We start from the raw sequence: 24,273 nt of genomic DNA, 5'->3' as shown, positions 1-24,273 counted from the left end.
GGGTACATACAAAAAACAAATGCTTATACATACCTCCTCCAATTCTATTCATTCCTCCAAAACCTGGACCATCCATTCCCATACCTCAAATAAAATACACAGTATGTACGTTCAGTCAATCTTATTTTTATGACTAAAGAATGACATAGCGCAATACAGCAAAAGATACCACTGGCCTAGTCATGATGGAACGCTAGAGAAGCAGCAGGGCACAGGTGGCTTGTGTGTTATGCCACATCAGCTGTCTAAGCATGAGTCTTCAAAGAGGCTTCTATGAATATTTATTGAATGAGAAAACAAAAGTCACTGGTCACACTCACATTCAAGCAGAGAATATCAGGACTAGGTAACCGTTCCCTCTTTTTTTTTTTTTTTTCAACACACCACACAAACACAAATATCACCACAGCAGATTGAGAGATCAAGTCAGAAAGTAAGGACTCCTTACATGGCAGCTAAGGGAGCAGTAAAAAACTAAAAATAAAAAAGCATGTGTTTAGGAGGGTGGAGGGCCTAAGAGTAAAGGACAAAGTTTCTATCTGTTTGGGTCAGAATGATTATGGTATAGCTACCCTCATAATTTACAGGTTTAGCTATAGCATCTCAGCAAAAACAGGAATCTGATAGCATTTATTAGTCCATCAATTAAGACACAGTTCTTGAAGTATGGCCTGGGGTCCAATAAGTTAAAACTATTTCATTCATCACATAATATTAAGATATTTGACTGTTTTACTCTCATTCTCTCATGAATATAAGGTGTAATTTTCCAGAAACTACATGTTGTATGATACTCTAAACAAACTAAATGCAGAAGCAGATACAAGGGCATGGGATGTCTTGCATTAAACCAAACATTAAAGAGATGTACAAAAAAGGTAAAACAATGCCACTCTTCTCACTAATTTTTTTGTATTGGAAAATACAACTTAGTTTCTTAAAAATTATATTTATATTAACACGAGTTTATTACTGTTATCTTAAATACGTAAGTAGTTTTAAATTTCTAAGTTTTAATTTCTAATACAGTAAATATTGACAAACATAACTACATAAATGAAAGCACTTTGGGATCCTCAACGAAATTTGAGAGACTAAAAGGGTTCTGAAACCACAAAGTTTAAAAAACTAATCTTCAAAAACAAACTGTAAATTAGTCTAGGTAAAGAGCCAAACAGCTCTCTGGAAAGCTACCTTCCCAGCTATACATATAAATTTCACCTGCTTATGATAGGGTAGCATTTCAGTCAATACAAATACTGTATATCCACAACACACAAGGCACTACATTTAAACATTTGCCTTCCGCCTTACAGACATTTTAAAATCCAAAGTGCTAAAAGACTAGCTACAACACAGATGGCCTCCGAGGAACCTGACTGACCTTGGCTCACCCTCTTTCATGTTCTCTGCTCTTGAGGTTTCATTCTTTTTTCAGGCTGAATGATATCCTAAATGCTCAACTATAAACAGAGTCCTTTGAACATTATTACAAACTAGTAAATGTAAGCTTTGTAATCTAGCAAATGTACCATTTAAAAAGAAATAAGAATGTGAGAATACTCACCACTTGGACCTAAATTTCCCATTACACCACCTATGTTCAACTGGCTGGCACTAATAGGCTGTCCGCCTGGACCAAGTCCCATTCCAATGCCTCCAAGACCGCCTAAAGCATAAATAAGAATATTACTAACCCATATATAATTAACTAACTGGCACTAAATTAATTTTTTAAAGCTAGATGCCTGTAGTAAAATTTCCAAAATTTTGCAAATTTGCCAATAAGAGCACTGGTTCTTGCTTTCATCAGAATGCAGCCCACTGAAGCCTCACTATAATACCATTTATTAATGAGAAGTGTTTTATGAAGCAGGCCCATCTTATATCCTGGGTTTAAGGCATACTGAAAAGGATTAATGAAATACCAAGAGGATTTTGAATAATACTATACACCTTATAAATGATATACATATCTGAAAATGAGAACCTTGCTCAAATTTGTAGAACCACTTAAGAAGAATTACTTTTAAGATGCTTTAAATCAAACTAAAAAGTCAACAACAATGACAACATAACATTGAATAAAACAAACGTTACATTATCTGGTTTTGTCCATGACATATTTATTGACATTTATATGGCACCCTAAGTGTTTTCACATCTATTTTCCATAGAGTAGGAAATTTTTGAGACTTTAAGTTACTTGTATAATGCCATTTAGCTATGGGATTAAGCTAGGACTAGAATTTAAGTTTTCTTCTCTAAATCTAGTATTCTTTTTACTCTCTCTTAAAATAAACTAATTAAATTTGTTGAAAATAGACTTTAAGAAGTTGATTTCACGACCTTAAAGACTTAACATTTGAGTGGGAACTATTTTATTCTACTAAATCTGAGTATGGCTTTAAAGTTCTTGCTAGTCAATGTAGCAATTAAGTGGCAGGGGCTGAGAAAACGATATACCATATATATTTTTTAAAAGATAAAGTACAGAAGCATGTTGTGTTAAGTTGGAAAGATTAATGTGATCTGGTAAATGAAATATGTTTTTTCAGCTCAGTTCCTAAAAATGGTCTAACTGAAAGCAATAGCACATTTGACTAACAGCAATCTCATGTCTATACCTAAAACTCCTATTTTTATCTCTGATATCATTCGTCATTAAAAAGAACCAGGACTCCTTGAAATTAGGCCAATCCCTTGTCTCTGGGACAAAAAAAAAAAAAAAAAAAATCTTCCAAAATCTGGGAAATCAAGTTTTACCAAAAGTAAGAGTATCAGCAGCATAGGAAATGAGAAGACTCCCACTTAACAAGTTACAATAATTTGAGCAAAATAAGAGAAGGGAAAAATGAGGACATTAATAATGATTAGAACAACAAACTGATTCTGTCAAAGTCTATGAATTCATATTATATCTCAATGGAGAAGAATATATAAAAACATGAATCTCAAAAGAACAGATACAGAAGAAGTCTGAATATAACAGAGGATATTTTTTTATCTAAATAAATAGAAGAGTACTAATAGGGCAAAAATAAACCAGAAGCCCTGCAGAAAGCCAGGCAGGATCTTGAAAGATGATAAATAATAAGTGATAAGGTAAATTTGGTTGAGGGAGAAAAAGACTGCCCTGTAAAGAAAGAAAAGGCAATATTCAAAGACACATGAGCTGAGAATTTTCCAGAATTTACTTTAAAAAAACTGAATCCTCATATTGTGAAAGCTCAATAAAAAGTAATTCATACCCACATTGTAGAAAACTGCATACCAAAGACAAGTATCTTAAAATCAGCTACATGAAGAACAAAGATTACCTATAAAGAAAGGACATTTCAACTGATAGTTGACTTAATATAGCAACAATGGAAGCCAGAAGACTGGGATATTTTCAAAGTGCTGAGACAAAATAACTACCAATCTTAAACTGCAAACCAGCAAAACTATCTTTGAAGATATTTATATAGACTATCCAAAATTGAGAAAATTTACTAACAACAGATCCTCATTGGAAGAGCTTTTAAAATATATCCTTCAGGGAAAACAAAATTAGTGCCAGGGTCTGTGAAAGCAGAGAAAGGTAAGATAAAAAAAAATGGTAAATAATAGTAATGCCTAATTTGGGGGACTAAAAAAAGCAATACAGAACTAAGACAATGAGCAATAATAGCACCTAATCAGTAGAAAAGTGATCAGAACTAAAACATTCAAAGGTCATTCTATTATTGAATAAAAGAATTACATTAACTCCAGACTTCATATCACTATATTAAAAATCCAGGATAACCACTAAATGAGAAAGCAAGATAGGAGAAAAATATTTGTAAAAAAACCAGAAAAATATAATATAAAATAAGATAATGGGCAAAAATCCAAATAAATCAATAAATGTGAATAAACAAAACAAAGCTGTTGTATCTATATTAATATCAGACAAAAGACTTAGTTACTAAAGATAAAATCATTTTAAAAGATAAAATTTTGATTCATTAGGAAAACATATCTGAACTTGGATGTACCTAAGTTAGTTTCAAAATACTTAAAGTAAAAACAAGAAAAAATAAGACAAATCCAACATTCTAGTGGGAAATTTTACCATATACAACTCTCAGTAATTGACAGCACAAGCAGACATGATTATTAATAGAGACATAAGAAAATGTAAATGATTAACAAACTTGATTTAATGGACATATATAGAACACTGCACTCACCAAGCACACCTGGAATATATATTAAAATAGTGCCATATAGTAGGCCATAATGCAAAGTCCAAATTAATTCCAAGAATCACAATCATATCTTCTCTGGCCACACTGTTTAGTTAAAAATTAGTAAGAAAAAGCCCCATACAGTTAGAAACTCAAAAATGTATGGCTTAAGAAGAAATCATAATAGTAATTTAATAAAAACTATATCACAATAAAAATACTCCATACCAAAACCTGTGTACAACCGCTACATTTAATAGTTATAACTACTTTTACTAGAAAAGAGAGGCTGCAAAATTAGTGAAGTAAACATTCAGCTTAAGGAATTTGGACAAAAATAAGAAACTAAAGCCAAAGAAAGAGAGAGAAGAAAGTATTAAAGCAAAGAGCAGAAATTAAGATACAAAAATGAAATTCACTTCTTTGAAAGCACTAATTAAACTGAAAAATCTAAGCAAAACTGACCAAGAAAAAAGAGAAATTGCAAACCTTTGGAATGTATCAGAGGGAAGAACTATAGATGTAGCAGAAATTTAAGAGACTATTTTATGCCAATAAATTTGAAAATGAACAAAAATGGTAAAAATCTTAGAAAAATAGAAATAACCAATACTGACTCAAGAAGCAATAGGAAATATGAACAATCATTAGTTCAAGTCTTCCCCCAAATAATACAGGAAGGCCAGACAGTATTACAAGTAATTTCTCATGAACACTGAGAGAACAGATTATTCTAACAGAAAAAGAATAAATACTCCCCTACTTAGTACTGTTTCTAATGGCCAAAAACTAGAATAACCTGAAAAACAAAAATATATATAATGTGGTATTAGGAAGTTAAAATGAAGGAACTAGAGCTACAACTATCAATATAAATGCATCTCAAAAACGATATTAAACCAAAAACAGCAAGCTGCAGAATAATATATACAATATGATGTCACTCACCCCAAATTTTATATCCAGCAAAACAATTTCATGTAGTGTTTATGGATGTATAAATGTGTAGCCAAATGACTAAAGCCTAAGTGATAAACACTATATTCCTTAAGTTGTTTCCTCTTGGTATGGTATATCTGGTGGTCAGGAGAGAGGGGGAGTCTCAACTTTATCTGTAAAATTTTACTTAAAGAAAACTCATCTAAAACAAATATGGCCTGTGATAACTACAAAAGTATTTTATTTTTGTCTGTATATTTAAAATATTCTATGATTAAAAAACTTTAATAAAAACCAGAGACGGTATAGTAAAATAGTAAGAACAAGAGCTAGTATTTTTGAGTATGTACATTATACCAGAACTGTTCTAAGTGCTTTACATATATTAACTCATGCAACACTCATGCCGGACCCATGATAAAAGCGCTATTAGCATCCTCATTTTGCAGATGGAGCATTGAGACAAAGATGTTAAGTACATTACACTGTGTTATAATCATTTGGAAAACAATTTGATAATACTGATCAATGAGCATACCTGAGAACCTGTATATCTACTTGAAGGAAATAAAAAACATACCAAATATTTGTATACAAAGACATGAATTACTCTGTTGATAATTAAAGAGAAAAAGTTAAAACAAATATACCAAACATAACTGCAAAGTAATTATGGAGCATCTATACGTAGACTATTATACACCGAAATAATTATGGAGCATCTATATGATAGAGTATTATACACCTAATAAAAATACTTGGAAAGAATTTTCAACATGGAATACTGCTTATTAATGTTAAACACACACAAAAAAATACAAAATTATTTATATGGTAGTACTCAACTATGTAAAAAAAATATACATATAAAGAAAGGCTAGGAACGATACACAAAAATGTTATAATGGAGTCTACTTGTGGTAAAATTAAAAGGACTCCTCTTCCCTTCATGTATATGAACTTACCAATTTTTTTTTTAGTATGTATGGCTAGTATAACCAGGAAAAACACCAAAAAAAATGGTACATACTTATCTTTTCACTCTTCCTCATCAACATGACAACCTATCTCCATAACTCCTAAAACTAACCCTAAACTGAGGGCAATGTGCGATATAGGCACAAAAATAAAAGAGTTCTGCTTAGCATATAATAAAATTGAAAAACAAATAGTCTGCACTGTTTCTAATAATAACTTTTACTTACGTGGTAACTGTGGTGTTTTACTATCATGTGAACGGTAGTCTTCATGAGGGACAGACTTGTCATCCTAATTGCAAAAAAAGTTTATTATATGGTTAATTCATAACTGAAAGGATCTGTAATGCAGAGGAGAGCAGATAAAAGATTTGAAGAGGTTGGAGGGTTGAAGTGATATATAGGAACTCACCATTTTCACATGCATAGGTCTATCAAACAAAAACTGCCCATTGAACATAGCTGTTGGTTCAGTCAAGGAAACTCAGTTAAGACTATAAAATTATACTTGAACACACATTTTGAATAATCTTAGAGTCAGACTACCTCTATAATTTTAACATCTTACTACTGTACTTATTTGTATTAGTCTCTTCCATATACTCAAAGAAAAATCTTGAATTCTTTGCTTTACAGTTTTACTTTATAAATAAAATATAATCTAATTCAACCACTGAATAAAGGAAATTAACAAGGCTTCATTTAAAGCAACTGCATTAATGTACAATGGATTACAGTAACTGTCAACAGCAGATATACATACAATTAGTTGTGGCAGGAAGAGAAAGTAGAAAGAAGTTCATACCAGGCTTATGCATAGCTAATTCAAGTTTCAAGAGTGACTTTAGTACTTGGACATAGTAAAGGTTTTATGTGCTGGAGACTAAAGTCTAATACACATTTCTAAGCCAGGCAACCTTAAATTCCATGACCCCCACAAAATGGTATCAAGCTTCTTCAACCTTATTAAATAATGCTAAAGTGTAAATCAGGATACAAATTGCTTGAACTGCTTCAATTGCTTGTTCAAAAGTGACTGTGCCCATTCCTCTGCTCTTGCCATCTTTGTCTTCTTTAATATCTGCCCGCTTTACAGTTCCAGCTATGCTGAACACCTCCTTTAGCTTCTTCCAACCAACTTTGAAGTCAAGCTTAACATAAAATTATATAAAGTTACATACCTAATAAACCCTTCTTCCCATTTATAAATAATACAAACAAATCTTTTCTAAACTGTCAAAACTATAAAGAAGTATACTTCTTGTTAGACAGTGCATCAAGAATATTCAAGTAAAAACATCTTCAGTTATTTAAAATCAATTAAGCTACATCTACATTGTTCCTTCTCCTGAATTTTTTTTTAATTCCCAAAATAGTCTCTCAACTGCCCAATCCTGTTTTATACATTTGAAACTTGCACATCTATTTTTACTGAGAGAAATTCAGATTTTGGAAAGTATTGTTGGTATCACTGACTTTCAAAAGCTTTGAACAAATGGCAAACCAACTACAACGTGCACATTCACAAATATCAAATAACAAAGCTAAAGAAAGAAATCCATTTCCCAATATGAACAAAAATCACATATAATGCAAGTAAATATCTTCAAGAACTGCTTAGGTATTTATAAATTCCACAGTTCTCTTTTAAAGAATCCTACTCATATTTACACCCTAATCTTACATATATAGACTTAAACTGGGTTCAAGTTTACAATAATTACTGTTCCACTTACTTTAGTTAAAAATAAGCAAAATGTTCTATAAACCTACAACCCATTCATCTAATTTAATAATCTTATGATTAGAATTAAATACTGAATGACAAAATTTAAACTAAAGCTTAAACTTACATTAGCAACAAAAATTGTGGAACCAAGTCTACCAGCCTGCAAATTACTGATAACCTCAGGAGGAATGTTTGGATTATTGAGAATGGAAGGTGGTAAATTCATCAACCCTGATCCCATATCGGGTACATGTCCTCCTGGAAATGATCCTCCTGTTCGTTGCAATGCCCTACGAGCATTTTCTCCATCAGGATCCTATAACACACATTGAATGTTAAATACCACTAGACACATCAATAAATCTGTATCATTAAAATAACAACTTCAAATTCTACAGTAGCTATCCCAACTGGCTCAAATTATTGGCTCTCTTGAAGAGTGAGCTTTTTTTCTTATCCAAGGAATTCAGTCCCATAAAAACCTGTGGACAGACAAAAGATTTCAGTCTCCAGGGGTGTCAATTAAATACCTCTTTCCAATCACTAAAGTCACTTAAGAACTTGAAATTAGTTTAATTTTGCCCTCATACTAGTGTACAAATATATGACACAACACATAAATATACATAATTCAAGAGGAACAAAATACTTACTGTTGACTCTTTTCTTTCCGAAATGCAGTAATGGTGAATTCTCACCACTGGATGCCCAAGGCAATGCCAAATCAGACTTATTCAAAGCTTTGCAACAGTGGAACAGACTGTTATAAAACCCAGGAATATTGGGGTAAAGGGGAACTTTTATAATGTGTAAATTTCATTCCTAAACAAAATATAATTACCCACTTTCCAACCTTTTTTCTTCCTCAACAATGATTATGATCTGACAATTGATTATTACCAAAGACGAAGAGGTGGGGGAATGATAAAGAAAGGCTAAGTGTCCAAGTGAAGAATAATAAACAGTGCTTTTCATTAAGTTCATTAACTTTATAACAGAAATATTCTACCTTTAAGCAAAACTAAAAAAGTGAATTTGAACGTACTTCTCACTCATCTCACTAGGTGGAATGCAAAAAACAAACAAAAAAACACATAAACACATTGATAGACTATCATCTGCAATACCAAATGAAAATGATAAATGTAACCATCAAATCTGCTCTGCTGGTCTCAGTCTAGGGATACTAATAAAAAGAAAGTTGGATAACCTTAAGAAATTCTCTAGGAAGGCTGGGAGGATAGAAGGTGAAAAAGTAAATGCAAGAATAAAGGTATACCAGCTTCCAAAGTATTTCCTCACCATGAAAAAATAAAAAGAAATACAGAAGTAAAGAAATACATGTTTTCAAAAATGCTATAAAATTTTTAAGTTAATAAATAATAAATGCTTCAGGTCTAACTAAAGCTTCAAAAACTTGTACAAATGCAAAATTTAAGACAGTGGTTACCTATGGGGAGAGGAGGAGGGATAGGAGAGGTGCTTCATAAACTATTAAGATAGGCTGATTGTCCTTAACATCTTAACATTAATAAAGCATATTCTTATATTTCTCTCTTTATATTTCACATATATATAAATATGTGTACACACAAAAATATATACATACACATATAAAATACATAAAACATATATAAAATACAATTTATCTAAAACAAATTAACCACTATGTAACATGATTTTTATTCCTCTTTTCCCCTTGGATGACAGCCTGCCAGTCACTACCAGCTATTGCTATTAGAGGGCCTATAAGCTTTTAACTGCTACTAACCCCCATTTAATATAATGAAAAAATACAATTCTAATATCTGGTAAGGAATACTGGAAATATATTTTCCTTAGTATTTTCTCACTAGTAGTTTTAGCCCTGAGCTCAGCCACATCTCTGTAAATTAGATATTCCCAGAAAAGGGACCTTTATGATATTAATCCAAAAAAGCTAACTGAATAAAGAATACCTCTTCATTCAGCTAAGCCAAACTCGGTTATTTTTCTCTCTTAAAAAAAGTTTAAAATGGAAGTATCCTACATCAATTTGGATCATATAACTCTATATTAGGGTCTCTGAAATATCACTGAGGATCTATGATGTGCTAAAACTTAAAATAACAAACAACATGGGCTTGACCTTTTAGCATAAAAACCACCACATAAATGGCTGGCATAGACTACAACAGTCTAAACTTTCTCTACTAATTCTCCACTTCCCAGTCAAAATATTAAAAAAGAAAAATAAAGAATGAAAGAACCCCCAGACTCAAACAGAATTAGAGGAATTCAGAAGCTGTCTCCAATAAAGGGATTTGGGATAACTTGTATTTGTTGGTGGCATGGCCTTTAATTTTAAACTATTATCACCTCATACTCCGGATCAAGACACCAACAACCAGTAACATTCCCACCTTGGACAGGAATAACAACAATCAATTATTATTACAGCTAACATTTATTGTGTAGTTATTTAATATTTTGAGCACTGTGCTAAGTACTTAATATAATAACATCACAATCATAGTAGCTAACATTTATCAAATGCTTTATATATATTAACTCTCTGAGTCCTTATAAAACTATCAGATAGCTTCGGGCGCCTGGGTGGCTCAGTTGGTTAAGCGACTGCCTTCAGCTCAGGTCATGATCCCAGGGTCCTGGGATCGAGTCCCACATCGGGCTCCCTGCTCTGCGGGGAGCCTGCTTCTCCCTCTCCCACTCCCCCTACTTGTGTTCCCTCTCTCGCTGTGTCTCTCTCTGTCAAATAAATAAATAAAATCTTTAAAAAAAAAAAAAACAACTATCAGATAGCTTCTAATATTATTCCCATTTCAGTGATAAGGAAACAAAGAAATAGAGAGTAATTAGAGTTAGGCAATTTGTTAAGTAATTAAAGGTAAGTAATTTGCCCTGAGTCACAGATTATCTGATACCAGAGCCTGAATTCTTTACCATGTTATCTCATTTAATCCTCATAAAAACCCTATCAGGTGAATCCTATCATTAGTACTATTATAATTACTGAGGTTTAGAGAATAAGTAACATGCCTAGTTACAGAGTTAGAAAATGATAGAGGTGGGACTCAAATCATTACTATATCAAATTAAACTGTGACCCACAGTAATGCTCTACTACCATTGACTTGCAACCTTGCTGGTGGAGACTCATCGGGGTCCTAACATACAATCTCAATCATTTGTAATACAGACTTTAGCAAAAATATATACGTAACTGGTCTGTGATCCAACTATTCAGATAAGAGTAACAATATGAACTAAAGGAAGACATGAGAATGACTTCTGTTCAAGCTAATCATTACCAAGGTCAAAGTATAAATAGTTTTTTATCTATCTTCTGATCATTCTTTTTTCAACGGATTTATACTGCTACAGTTCCATACAACGGGAATAGCTCCACTTTAGGGGTTTCCAAGTTCCAATTACAAATTTCACTAACTGATTCATAAGTTTTCTTAAATTTTAATCTGGCACAGTTTCAAGGTAATTTTAATTAAAAGTGAGTGTCAATCTTATTCAAAGCCATAAGGTATTTGCATTATTAAGCAACCTTTTATTATCAACTACAAGAATATCTATTATATTTCTCAAATTAAGCAACACAATCTAAAAACTGAAAATGTCTACACCAAATAAAGTCAGCACCTAAAAGTTCGCCATCTTCAAATATCTGAAATTTTTTAAATCATGTACCTCTGCTTATAATAACTTACAACAAATCAAATATATAAAACTGCTTAAAGGCAAATCGGAAACCATGTACAAGCAAAACTATAATCAATTATATAAAGCTTTGATAAGCATCTATGTTAAAAAAAAAAAGTTGTAGTCAGAGAAATACATCCCCAAAGATGAAAATCAAAGAAAACATGTCCTTACATTCAAAAGTTTAAATTATTCCAAATATAAGAAATCTTACCTCTTTAATATTCAGGGGTCTTCCACTAAGATCATATTTGTTCATAGTTTCTAGTGCTTTCTTTACAAATTCTTCATCTTTGAATTCAACCACACTTAATGGGGAAAAAATTTATAGGAAATGTTTATTTACTAAGTTTTCTTTTTCCCAATCAGAAGTTTAAATTTGACTTAAGATACTTTAAAAAAAAAATTCTTACCCACAACCCTATATCCAGGTAGATTTGTCAATATATGCAAAAGAAAAAAAGTTTTAGATCAGTAGACGAAGTTAACAGCAGATGTAATATTTAAGTCATTAAAAGCAATCAATAATACAATTACATTTTGTCTTTTACACTTCCAGAACATAATAGGCAAGTGACCACAAATTTTCTGTCAATGTTTAAATCTATCTATTTAAGACAGTAAAATCTAGCATTTAACAATCTTGAAGCAAATATTTACTCTTAGAAGACTCTTCTTTAAATTAAAACTGAGTAGCATCATTGCACAAATTCAGTCAAAAGCAACTCAAGGAAATAACTGAAGGTTTCAACATACCTATTCTTATACTGTTATGAGTATTTTCAAAAGATGTATGATGCGCAAATTTTATGTTTATCTTTCAATTTTATTAAAATCAAAATAGGAAATAACCTCATTCTCTATTAGAGAAAACTGGCTGCACACAATTTAACAGCATCCAGTTTAAGTACATAAAAAAATCACCTATGCTAAAGAAATTCACAGAACCATTTAAAAATAATTGTCATTATTACTGAAGTGCCATTTGAATGTGATGACAAAGCTTTCCTCATGCACCCAACTGGTTTTTGCAATATAATTTAACACTTTTAAAAGCTTTCCATTGTATTCTTCAGTGTATTGCTTTCTTGTTGCTAAAAATCAAAATCTACTATCAACCAATTCCTTCTATGTCAATTTAATCATCAATGTCATTCATACCAATTGGTCAGAGCCCTGCCTCTTATGTAGTCTTCAGGCTACCAAATTAAGTTCTTCAATATAAGTTTCAAACATACATTCTGAATTAACACCTTTAAGCTATGGGCTTCTCACAGAACTCTGAGGGAATATTATCAATTCAGTAACTTTTAAAATATCCTTGAAGACATCAAAACACAACAAAAAAAATCCTTTTTAAAATCTATTGGCTAAGAAGAAGCATTACCTTAGAGCATTAGAAAAGTGAATGCCCTTTATGAAACCCATCCCTTCCAGGCAGCTAGTTTGGTTTGGATAAGTGTCAGACTTGCTAGTATAAAGCCTCAAAGCTTGCATAATAAAGTAAAACAAAATGAAACTTAAGTTTCCAAAAACTGGTACAAATATTATACAAAAAAGTAAACTGCTGAGGAACTTTTAAACCTCAAGCAGATATTGCCCACAGCACTTACCCTTGATTTTCCTTCCGCATCCTTAAAGAGCTCCACGTATGTAACCTCACCAACTACATAAGACATACAAAAGGAAGATACCAAGAAACAATACATTTAAACACCAATATCTTGCTTTACTGCACACCTGTGCACAACTCTACAGAAAAGCACCTATTATTCACCAACAATCAAAACCAGACCAACATACCTCCTATCAATGGCTATGTAAATTTAACTAATTTTCTGAAATGTACATCATCCACGTTCTCTAAAAAAAGCTAACAACCATATTAACCTAATTCATACTACAGATCATATTTTGGCCAGCATGATATAGTTGGTGAACAAATGCACATATACATACAAATGGTCCCTTAGCCTATCATATTAAAAACATCAACATTAACACTTTTCAAATAACTTTGGTCGCCTACACACAACAGCTGTTTTAAGGTGACTTTCTACCTGAATGTCTTCAATCATATTTGCCATCAGTAAACTAAATTTACAAGTCATGCTTCACAGCAAGCCACACACTTTCTAAATAAAGTCAATGAATAAAACCAATCAAATAGTTGTCACCTTACAACAGATACACCAATGCAAATTTTTTTTTTTTATTTATTAGAAGAGATCAGCCTCAAAGCCAAGTACATAGTTTGCAGGACTGTTGAAACTCAATTTTTCAAGAGATAACAAAACTAACTTTTACAAGATCAAATATTAAAATTATTTTTCCCCAAAACCAACCATGTATATAAAATGAAGGTTTTCAGGTTATTCTAAAAACAAAACTGCAACAGCAGTAACGCAATTTTAATATAGAACTGCAGAGACAGCATCATGGCATTCATGACAATGCAAACAAAATGAACTCCACAGCCAGATTCCAGACTCCACCAAGATAATAACAAAACAGCTTTTGGAAAAAAATAATCAGACCTTATTATTCATACTTTAACACGCTAAATGTATTGCTTAACTAATGCAATAGTCCTTTAAAAATCTATAAAAACTTCAACTAGACAAAGCAATCACTTTAACAAAGTTCTTGGTGGCATGCATATGCTGGCTCACTACTATACCACTAAAATGGGAAAAAAAAACTTCATTTATCCATATGACTTTGTAATGAAATTGTGTCAAGTGAAAGAGAAGGAAAAGATTAATTCACGTCAAGAAATAAACAAAAATCAATTTTTTGAGTCTGTGTGGCTCAAGGGAATAAAAAACTTTTACTTAGTTCCCTCCCCCTTCTATATGAAGATTATCCAACAGTGGGTTTATCAGGGATGGTTACCTTTTTCTCTCATTAGATCTTTAATAGCTTGCCATTTCATGTCATATGGGATGTTGCTAATGAAAACTCTGTTCCGATTTGGACCCTTCTTTTCTCCAGTGCCTGAATTCTTGTCTTTTGAATAAGGATGAAATCTATTGGCCTTCTTATTTCCTGAAGATTTTTCTTTTAATTCAGATTTATCTTCTTTGACTGATTCATCATTCTCCCTATGAATTAAAAACAAAACAAGAAGAAAACCTCAGTCATGTTTCTAATAATAGAAGCCTACATTACATAAATATTTTATATTTATCACTTCACAAAACTCTCCATTAAGTTATACCTTAGCAAAGCAGCTGAAGAGTCAGCTTGCTTGCTTTGAAATTACCCAGTGCCATTTCAAAGCAAGGATTTGGGCATCTTACCAAACTTCTCATTTAACAATCGTCCTTTTTTTCCATATTAAATAGCTGCAGCATCCAGTCTCCCAGCTTTTCCCATCATACTACTTAATAAATATTATTAGAACCTAGCAAGAGGGGAAAACGGGTGATTTTATTCCTACAATAGATATAACTGCCTTCTTTAAAGAAGCTTCAATCAGAACTCTATAAAGAATTAATTTGCAAAAGGATACCCTGAAAAAAGTTCCATCTCCTTAAGGTTAATAGTTTCGTCACATAACTTTTCTCCTCCTTGCTTAAAAACATAACTAAAATACATAGTTACATTATCTATATATGCATACATTCCCATATGACTTGTAAATTTTTTCTATTCCCAATTTTTTTTTTTTTTTTTTAAGATTTTATTTATTTGTTTGACAGAGACAGAGACAGCAAGAGCAGGAACACAAGCAGGGGGAGTGGGAGAGGGAGAAGCAGGCTTCCCGCCGAGCTGGGAGCCCAATGTGGGACTCGATCCCAGGACCCTGGGATCATGACCTGAGCCGAAGGCAGTCGCTTAACCAACTGAGCCACCCAGGCGCCCTCTATTCCCAATTTTGATCAATGTAATTAATTGATAAGGTATACTAATATTTTCATACTCGATATTTTCTGTGTATTAACTTATAAACTAGGATAGGGTACCTCATAGAATCATACAATTTTTACTGGTAGTTATTACCTAGAAGGTGGGATGGAGTGGGAGTGGAGATGGGAAGCAGTACATAAAGGCAACACAAATCAGAATTTTATAAATCTACTTTTTAATGAGACCCTAACTGGAAAAATATTTAATTTATAAGACTGCAATCATAATGCAACTATATGATGCTACCCACCAACCATCCATAACATGTAAATATATGCTTAAAGTAAATCTTACAGATAAAAATCTGGGTATGTATTGTAAAAATGCAATTTTTAAAAAATTACTTTTTAAAAAATCTTTTTTTACAGAAGAAATAACAATAGATTTCTTTTAAATCACTAATTATTCTAGTGAATCTAAAACTATTTAATTAAAACTTCAATTTAAAGTAATTTTCCAAGCGGTGCCCAGGTGGCTCGGCTGGTTAAGCATCCGACTCTTTATTTCCGCTCAGGTCATGATCTCAGAGCCCTGCATCTGGCTCCGCATTGGGTGTGGGGCCCTTAGGAATCCTTCTTTCCCTCTCCCTCTGCCCCTCCCCATATGCGCTGCCCCTCCCCCCAGGCTCTCTCTCTCCCCCTCTCTAAAAATATAAATAAATAAAGTAATTTTCCACAAACATATACTAATAAAAATCTCTGGGAATGACATTCAGAAATCCAAATCTTTTAAAGCCTCTGGCGTATTCTAACAACAAAACGGGCTTCATAATCCACGCTCTAATTTATCTTCTAAGCCAACCAACTGTGGGAATCTACACACTGTAGTGCTCCACACACACTTATTGTGGTCATCTGTTCCATGATATACTGAACTTTCTAGGCACTACTTTTCTGAACAGGTAACAACACAGCCATAAACATACTATGTAAAATTCTGTAAGAACAAAAACTATCTGCTTTGCTATGAGCAGCATCTAGCATTGTGACTGCACATACCATGTCACTCAATAAATATTAATTTTTGAATGCATGAACAGTCAATTAAGAACCCATCCTAATCTGAGCACAGATGGTACTGCTGTCTGCCAGAAAAACTGCTAAAATCAAGGAAGAGACATTAAGGGCCAAACTTGCTCTGCCACCTCTTCAGACCTCGAAAGGGGCACCTTTCCTGTCCAACATCTTCTCTCACCAGAAATGGCACAGCCTAGAAGTGGTCTTCACAGCTGTCCAACTCCACCAAGTACCTACCTGTCTGAACAGTGTGCCACTTCTGAAAATGGCAAGAAGCAGCCAAAAGGTACAGAGGCCTTTTCTCTGGTTTCTGAGTACAGTAGATACAGGAACTCTTCTTTTTAACCCCCCAAAGAGCTCATTTACATAGTAGACTGAATTCAATGAATGTCTTTATAAAATAACTAACTCTCTGTTCAGGTAAGCAGACATCTATATAGTCTCTAGCTCAATGCGCCTTCTCCTACCTATTTTCTTCCTGGATGAAACCAATTATGAAAACGGCACAAGGTTCTGAAATGCTATGTTCTTCTATTTTTATATGAATGTTGCGTTTGCTTACAACAATCTGATAATTCCATTAATAATAAAGCAATATTAGGTAGGGTAGGATACCCTCTCTAAAATGTTTATTCCAACAATGACCAGAGAGAGCAATTACTTCAAGTTTTTCCCAATTAGCAGCATATTAAAAATACTGCTACACTGCTCATCTACAATGCATAAATTATCTATGGAAGGCAGATCAGTTTAGTGGCTAGAGGTATGGTCTGATTATTAAGAAACTAAGCTTTAATTATTCAATTCCTCATCTCTTTTTATGCCATAAATACACGATGGGATAGACAGTTAAGATACATGTGAAAACTCTTATTAGAGAAATGATGCTACATAATATCAAATATTGGCACTATATCCAGAATTCCATGTAATAATGCCCAAACTATTCATTTAAACAAACCCCCTTCTTAATGTACTGGAAATAAAGACTGTGACGATTTTAAGTGACGAAAATGTTATCTACTCTTTTTTTTTTTTAATTTTTTTATTCTTATGTTAATCCCCATACATTACAACATTAGTTTTAGATGAAGTGTTCCATGATTCATTGTTTGTGCACAACACCCAGTGCTCCATGCAGAATGTGCCCTCCTCAATACCCACCACCAGGCTAACCCATCCTCCCACCCAATGTTATCTACTCTTAAGATGGAATTATGCCTACCCAAATTATAATATAAAATTCTGAAAAATCAATACTCAACATCAAGTAAGGAAACACAGTTTTAATATGATTTTAAAAACAGTGCTATAGTATGAGATCTAAAATTAAGCACAGTTCCCTTCTTTACTCCCAATATGATTTAAAAAAAAAAAAAAATACTACTCTACTTCAAACACTTCACCTTGCTTCAATGCTTAATATTTTACACAATATTTTATACCCTAATGTAACTCTCAATCTCTATATACGGTGTTACTTAATCACACAGAACTAATAAAGAGTTGTAACAATACTGCTATTTTTCCTCCTTGTCACTTAAGAAAAGGAGAGTTGGAATACAAACATTTTGGCATACACAAAAAGACGAAGCCTAGGAAAACACCTTTGATTTCTTGTCAAAAGATGTGAACATGCCCATGAAATCCTCTGTGCCTAAGTTTCATGATCACAAAAATTCACATCTGCATTTCTTAAACAAATTTCCTGGGCCTTTTAAAGTAAAGGCCTTGAGGATACAAAGATGAATAAGACATGGTGGTCTCCATCCTCAATGACTATGGATTAACCTCAGAAAAGTCATTTCAATCTTTGTAAGTGGCACTCTGTTCACTTCTAAGTAAGGCAATATTTGGTAACTTTTATAATCTCTGTGAATTCTTATCCTTAAAACTATATGGTAATCAACTCAAGGGTTATGTGTTGGATTATTAACTACTCCTGTTGGTTCTTAGAGTCAAAAAAAGGTTGTTAGGTTGATGCAGGTAAATGTCCCTAGTTATTCAGTATGAGTGACCCATGCTGGACCACTATATATTATGGTTCTTATGGAATTGACAGTACAAGAAACCCTTGAGAGTAAATTTGCATCTTTACTCAACTTTTGGGAAAAGAGGAAGGGCAAGAGATGAATTATAAGCAATACGAAAGAATCTTCATTTGTATTTACTAGTAACATTTCTTAATTTCTTGACTTTATATTCTCTTCATCTTCAATTGGAAGTGAAAGACATTCTTTTCCCACCTCTGTCCTCTCCTGTCCAGGTAAACCAAAATGAGACTTTAAAAGGGATTAGAGACTTTTAGTTCTGGGAGGTTTAGATGCCAGCTTTACCTGTACTGCCACTATTATACTAACCATACCCAAGTATGTAGGGCTTCTCTCTGTAATTCAAGGCTGTACTTTTTGTTCAGGAGAAAAGGGTGGCAAGCCCATTTTAGATATAAACAAAAGGCACATTTTTTAAGTTTAGCATTGCAATGCTTTTTATTCGAATTTATGATGCCAAATCCCAGACAGCCAACATTTTTGCAGGCATGATAGAAAGTGCTCACTTTCCAGCAGCTCAGTTACTGAGGTGCACCACTTTGCACCTAAGAACAAATTCCACTGAGGTTGAATCTCTTATACCTGCACCTCTATTCTGCCTAGATGCAACTTATGCTATTCAAACCCAACTGAGAACAAGTGTCATAATTGAGCTGGGACAGCTACCTTATCTGCACTCAACCCCTACACAAACTAGTCCAGGTCTTACCCTACTGCTTTACACATTTTATACAAAAGAACATTTCTCTTTCCTATTTTAGTGTGACCATATGTTCACTGCTTTCTACTCTGAAGCATAACTGAGAGAAGGAAAAGGATGTTTTGGCTAAATTATTAACATACTTTCAACTTCAAGTTTAAAGAGCTGGGCACATGCAAAAGAATGCCTGATTCATATCCCCTACATAACAAGAACAATGGGGAGCATAATATTTTCTTATAACTAGAAATTATGGATTCAAGTCAACTAAATCCTTTATAAGCACTGATGACCGGGGCAATCTTAAAAGTAGCGGGCTTTCTTCAATTAAAAAAAAATCTTATTTTACCAATTTACCAAAATTAAGAACAAACCATCACACGATGAGTTCTTTAAAAATAACCTGCACGACTTAAACATTTGAGGGGCGGGAGTGGGGCGGAGCAAGATTTCCACGCACATTTCCCTTTCAGAATAGCCTCTTACCAGTTCAAGAATAAAACAATGGATTCAGGCTAACAGCACATTATTAAACTTCCTCTCGGCATGTATCAGTTCAGAAATTAACATATACTTTGGAAAGCAACAATAAACGCTGAACTTATAAAGCTCAGAATGAGGCCGGGAGAAGGGGGAATATTCCTTTTAAATACGTTCTCGGTAGTTAAGAGGAAATGCCCGATGATGTCATCCCTAGTTACTCCCTAGTGATGAACACTAACTACAGTACTGGGCTTTAAAAGAGGGACCATTTTCCTGCAGACCAAGGCGGCCGCGGAGCTTTGCTCCAAGGTTCTCCAGCTGAAGTCTGGGAAGAAGGGGTGACCCGCAGTCTCGGTTTGGAAACGGGGGGGGCGTCCGCGCCGGGCTCACAGCCGGGCTCCCCCCGCATGGGGCGGGAGCGTAAGGCCCGGGAGCGGCCCGGCGTGCACCTGCTCCTCCCGCCGCCCACGGCCCGGGGGCGGTTATCCCTCACCGAGGCCCAGGACGGCTTCGCCCCCCCCCGCCACAGGCCGACTCCCCGCCCCCACACACACCGCCCCGGTCCCCAGAGAAAAAGACAATACATTTTAACGCCATTGGAGCTGCTGCTGTGCTGCGGCGGCTGCTTCTCCGGCTCCGGCGGGTGCGGTTCTCGCCGCGGCTCGCCCGGCTGCTCCACGGGCTGCTGATGCGGACTGTCGTCGCCGGCGGTCCCGGGCACCTCGGGCTTGTCGGCGTCCGCCATCCCGCTACCGCTGCCTCCGCCTCCGCCGCCTGCGCTCAGGGGCTCCGAGCGCTACAATGGCGGCGGCCGGGAAAGCGGTAACGGATCCCGATTTGAAAAGGCCCCGAGCGCTCAGTTGCCCGGATCTCGCGAGAACCGGTCGGAGCTCGGAGACTGGGAGAGGGAGTGAGCCTGATATGGGGGGTGGGAGTGGAGGGGTAGGAGGGGAGGGATGGGGTGGCGGCGGGTCAGGGCCGCCATGGCCGCAGTCCGCCCTACTTGAGCCCGGGGAGGGCTTGACTTGTCCGGAAGACCCCAGTGGGGCCATGTTCTGACCACCAGCCCCATGTCGCTTGGCACCCAGTGGGGTCTTCGCTTACAAAAGTCGGCTCTGAGTGCTAGAAATCCCTAGGGCTCTGAAACCCAGACTATTCAACTCATTCCTGGTAGGGGCAGTTTAAATTAAAAGAAGCACATACACTTTGCATCTTTAAAGACGTCTGCAAATCTTCAGGCTCCCCTTAGAAATCCTTTGAATAATGCAAATAAATCACTTGCCACTTCAATGCCTAGGCACCCTGTGGACATTCAATAAATAAGTTATTGATGACAGGTTGCAATTCACCAAAATGAATAGCTTTGAATTTCTTTGAATTCTGGTTGTTCTTAAGAAGGAGGCTTTCCTTTAGAACTCCGCTATCAGCTTACAAAAAGAAGACTGAAGTGTTTGAATTCTCTGGGCAGCAATCAATGAGGAGAATCTATAATTTTAATAAGAAATCTTCTACTAGACTGGCCGATAATGGACGTTTTGGTTTGGAGTTGTATTTAGGTTGATGAAAATTATATTTGAAGCAGTTAAGTTAATAGGCTTTCAAACAAATTTAATTACCATATGGAGTTTTAAAATATAGTCCTAGATTTTTCCCCTAAATATGAAAAAGTAACCCATTAAACTTAATCAACTCCTAACTCCTGAATACTGTAATAATATTTCACATTTAAATAACCTTTGTCGGGGCGCCTGGGTGGCTCAGTTGGTTAAGCGACTGCCTTCGGCTCAGGTCATGATCCTGGAGTCCCGGGATCGAGTCCTGCATGCGGCTCCCTGCTCAGCAGGAGTCTGCTTCTCCCTCTGACCCTCCTCCCCCTCATGCTGTCTCTCATTCTCTCGGTCTCAAATAAATAAATAAATAAAATCTTAAAAAATAAATAAATAACCTTTGTCAGCTGAAAAGTTTAAAGACCTTCCCAAATGCTCCTTTTAATAAAGAAGCAAACACATATGGTTTACATGCTTTGCAGAATATCACACACACATTAGTGCTAAAGTGGTAGTTAGAAACTAATACTCAAGTAATACATAATTTCCTCATTTTTCCCCCGTTCTTTGACATTTTAATTATGTAGATTTCTTCCCTCAGCAAAAAAAAATACCTTGGAACAGAAGAGTTGAGCTACTTCAGCAAACATACACACATAAAAATCAGAAGTTTTAGTCCTGAGGAATACACTTGGTAACATACTGCTCTTTTGGGTGCTACTGACTTTATTTCATAAACGCAACACATGCTGTTGTAGTTGCTGCATGAGTTACTTCTCCTCGGTCAATCCCAAGACTTAGCATTTGGAAAAGCAGAAAGGCATTGGATTTTGACACAGAAAACCTGGGTTAGAACCCCAGCTCTGCCACTTCTGCCTGTAACTTCTTGGGCAAGTCACTTAACTTCTCAATCTTTCTGTAATAAATAAGGATGATAATACCTACTTTACAGGGTTAAGATGAGAATTAAAAGAAAGCACTTTATGTAGGGCAAAGTGCTATATGAAAATAAAGTAGTAGTACAATTCCCTATCTCTCCAGGCTGAGCAGGGTTTTAGTCAAAAAGAAGTTAAGTGATTTTCCCATAGAACTGAATTATAAGTACTTCCAAAACATTCATCACCTTCTATTATTCTTTTGCTATAGTTGAATTTAATGATGAAAATGTAATCCTGCTGTCCCTGATACAGTATATTCTTGCAAAATCTTTCAATAGATGGAATTTAATATGTTTTAAGAGATCTTTACGCTTAAAACAGAATAGTAGGCACATGAGGAATATGAAAATGCATATAACACTGTTGGGAGAGAACATTTATAAAAAGTACTATTTGAGTGCTATAGCAGAGATAAATGTGAAGCATAATTAAAATTTTATTTACAAAAAATTTTACTTACCAAGAGACTGATCTGCTTGCTGTAGTGTGCTAATTAAAATATTCCATCAAAATATTTTTCTTGATTGCTGAGCTTTTTGGCACCCCTTAAAATGTTGTGCCTAAGACAAATACTTCCCGTACTGTAACTTTGTCCTGGCCCTAATAAATGCAACGAAGGGCAAAGGTTAATTACTGCAGAGGGATTGGTGAGCATTTCATGGAGAGCTGGATCTTTAAAAGATGGGGAGAATTGGGGCAGCTTCTAAAGAGAAAATGATTAATACTACTCCATCAGATTGCTCTATAAATGTTTCCTTCCTCTCTTGCTATCAATATTATACTTAGCTAAATCTGCTAAAAATAAAAAATTGATATTAACATTCTATTACTACATTCTATTTCTGTGTTGTCCTTCCTTCTTTCCTTCTGCTTTTTTTTTTAAGTCTATTTATACATACTGAAAAATCTTGAGTAATGCTTTAGTTTTTATCTTCTCACAATTCCCACTGCAAATGTTATTATTTGCAACTGCCCAAAACGTATAACTGGTACAACTTCACAGAACCACTTAGTTTTCTTTCTTACAAATTGGGGAGGGGGGGGAGGTGTGTGTGAAGGGAGGGGTGGACTGAAAGAGGCTATTATACATATCTGGAAATTTAACCCTAAAATTCCAAAATATTTTCAATAAATACTTTAATATGTGTATTATTGAGGAATTGTGTTCACCTGCTAGTAATAAAGACTAGAAATAATAGTGTCTTAAACAAAATAGAAGTTACTACTTCATTAAGTAAAAGCAGTGCAGAAGTAGGCATCATAGAGCAGGTATGGTCATCTTTGGCTCAGGTTCCTTCTAAATCTTTCACCATCCTTGTGTGTGGCTTCCAATTCTTAGGGTTGCCCTATGGCCCAAAATGGCTACTCGAAATCTAGGCATCTTGTCCTCATTGGAGGGCAGAAGCAGTCCAGAAAAGAGGGATCCTATCCAGAAGTCTCAAACAACACTCCCATCATGGGTAAAAACTTAATAATAGGACACACTCAGCTATAGGGAAGGTGGGCAAATAATTTCTCAGCTGGGCTCACTGCCCAGGGTTCTGTTACCAAAGAAGAGAATGGAGTGTCAACTTAGGTATGATTATCCTTTTAATTTTTTTTAAGAATTGAAGGCAAATACCAACAATATGAAGTCAAACAGAAAGTATAGTATGATTTTTAAGTCAATTTGCTTGGCTTTATGAAATTAAATGGCTGAATTTGGAACCACTAATTTTCCACAATTTAAAGAATTGAAACCCAAAAAGGAATTTATAGCTTTAAGAAATACTATGGGTCAAATCTGAGATCCATATATAGTTCCTTTTTTCATCATGGAAGTTCATTCTATGATGAAAAAGTGGATGTCAGTTATTGTCATTAGAAAAAGTATGGGGGAAAAGTATGGATTTATTCTGACAATGAACTACTTATATTTCTCTCTCTCTCTCTCTCTCTCCCCTCCCCTCTCTCATTGTTTCTCTCTCTCTCCTCTCACCCTCCCTCATTCCATTGCTCTGCTTAATTTAGAAGTCTAATTTTTCACATTTAGCATTCTAAAAATACATCCTAA

General features: G+C 34.8%; 1 protein-coding gene across 2 annotated transcripts in view; it reads right to left on the bottom strand.

The window, feature by feature from the left end:
- MYEF2 (myelin expression factor 2) overlaps window positions 1-20,587 on the bottom strand; it is a 34,256-nt gene extending 13,669 nt beyond the window's left edge. For both annotated transcript variants that reach the window (XM_045900135.3, XM_045900137.3), the window contains exons 1-11: window positions 20,320-20,587; window positions 14,469-14,677; window positions 13,187-13,239; window positions 11,987-11,994; window positions 11,788-11,881; window positions 7,984-8,175; window positions 7,128-7,281; window positions 6,543-6,592; window positions 6,359-6,422; window positions 1,568-1,669; window positions 34-84 (exon numbers count right to left, since the gene is read on the bottom strand). In XM_045900135.3, coding sequence (XP_045756091.1) covers window positions 34-84; window positions 1,568-1,669; window positions 6,359-6,422; window positions 6,543-6,592; window positions 7,128-7,281; window positions 7,984-8,175; window positions 11,788-11,881; window positions 11,987-11,994; window positions 13,187-13,239; window positions 14,469-14,677; window positions 20,320-20,480 — 1,138 coding nt within the window. In that variant the 5' untranslated portion in view covers window positions 20,481-20,587. The remainder of the gene's footprint in view (window positions 1-33; window positions 85-1,567; window positions 1,670-6,358; window positions 6,423-6,542; window positions 6,593-7,127; window positions 7,282-7,983; window positions 8,176-11,787; window positions 11,882-11,986; window positions 11,995-13,186; window positions 13,240-14,468; window positions 14,678-20,319) is intronic.
- Between the last annotated feature and the right edge of the window lie 3,686 nt (window positions 20,588-24,273).

The sequence above is a fragment of the Mirounga angustirostris genome, unplaced genomic scaffold (assembly GCF_029215605.1).
Source record: "Mirounga angustirostris isolate CCGP_5_RB_7025 unplaced genomic scaffold, mMirAng1.0.hap1 SCAF_9, whole genome shotgun sequence".
Taxonomy (NCBI): Eukaryota; Metazoa; Chordata; class Mammalia; order Carnivora; family Phocidae; genus Mirounga; species Mirounga angustirostris.
This window is presented reverse-complemented; position numbering and strand designations above follow the sequence as displayed.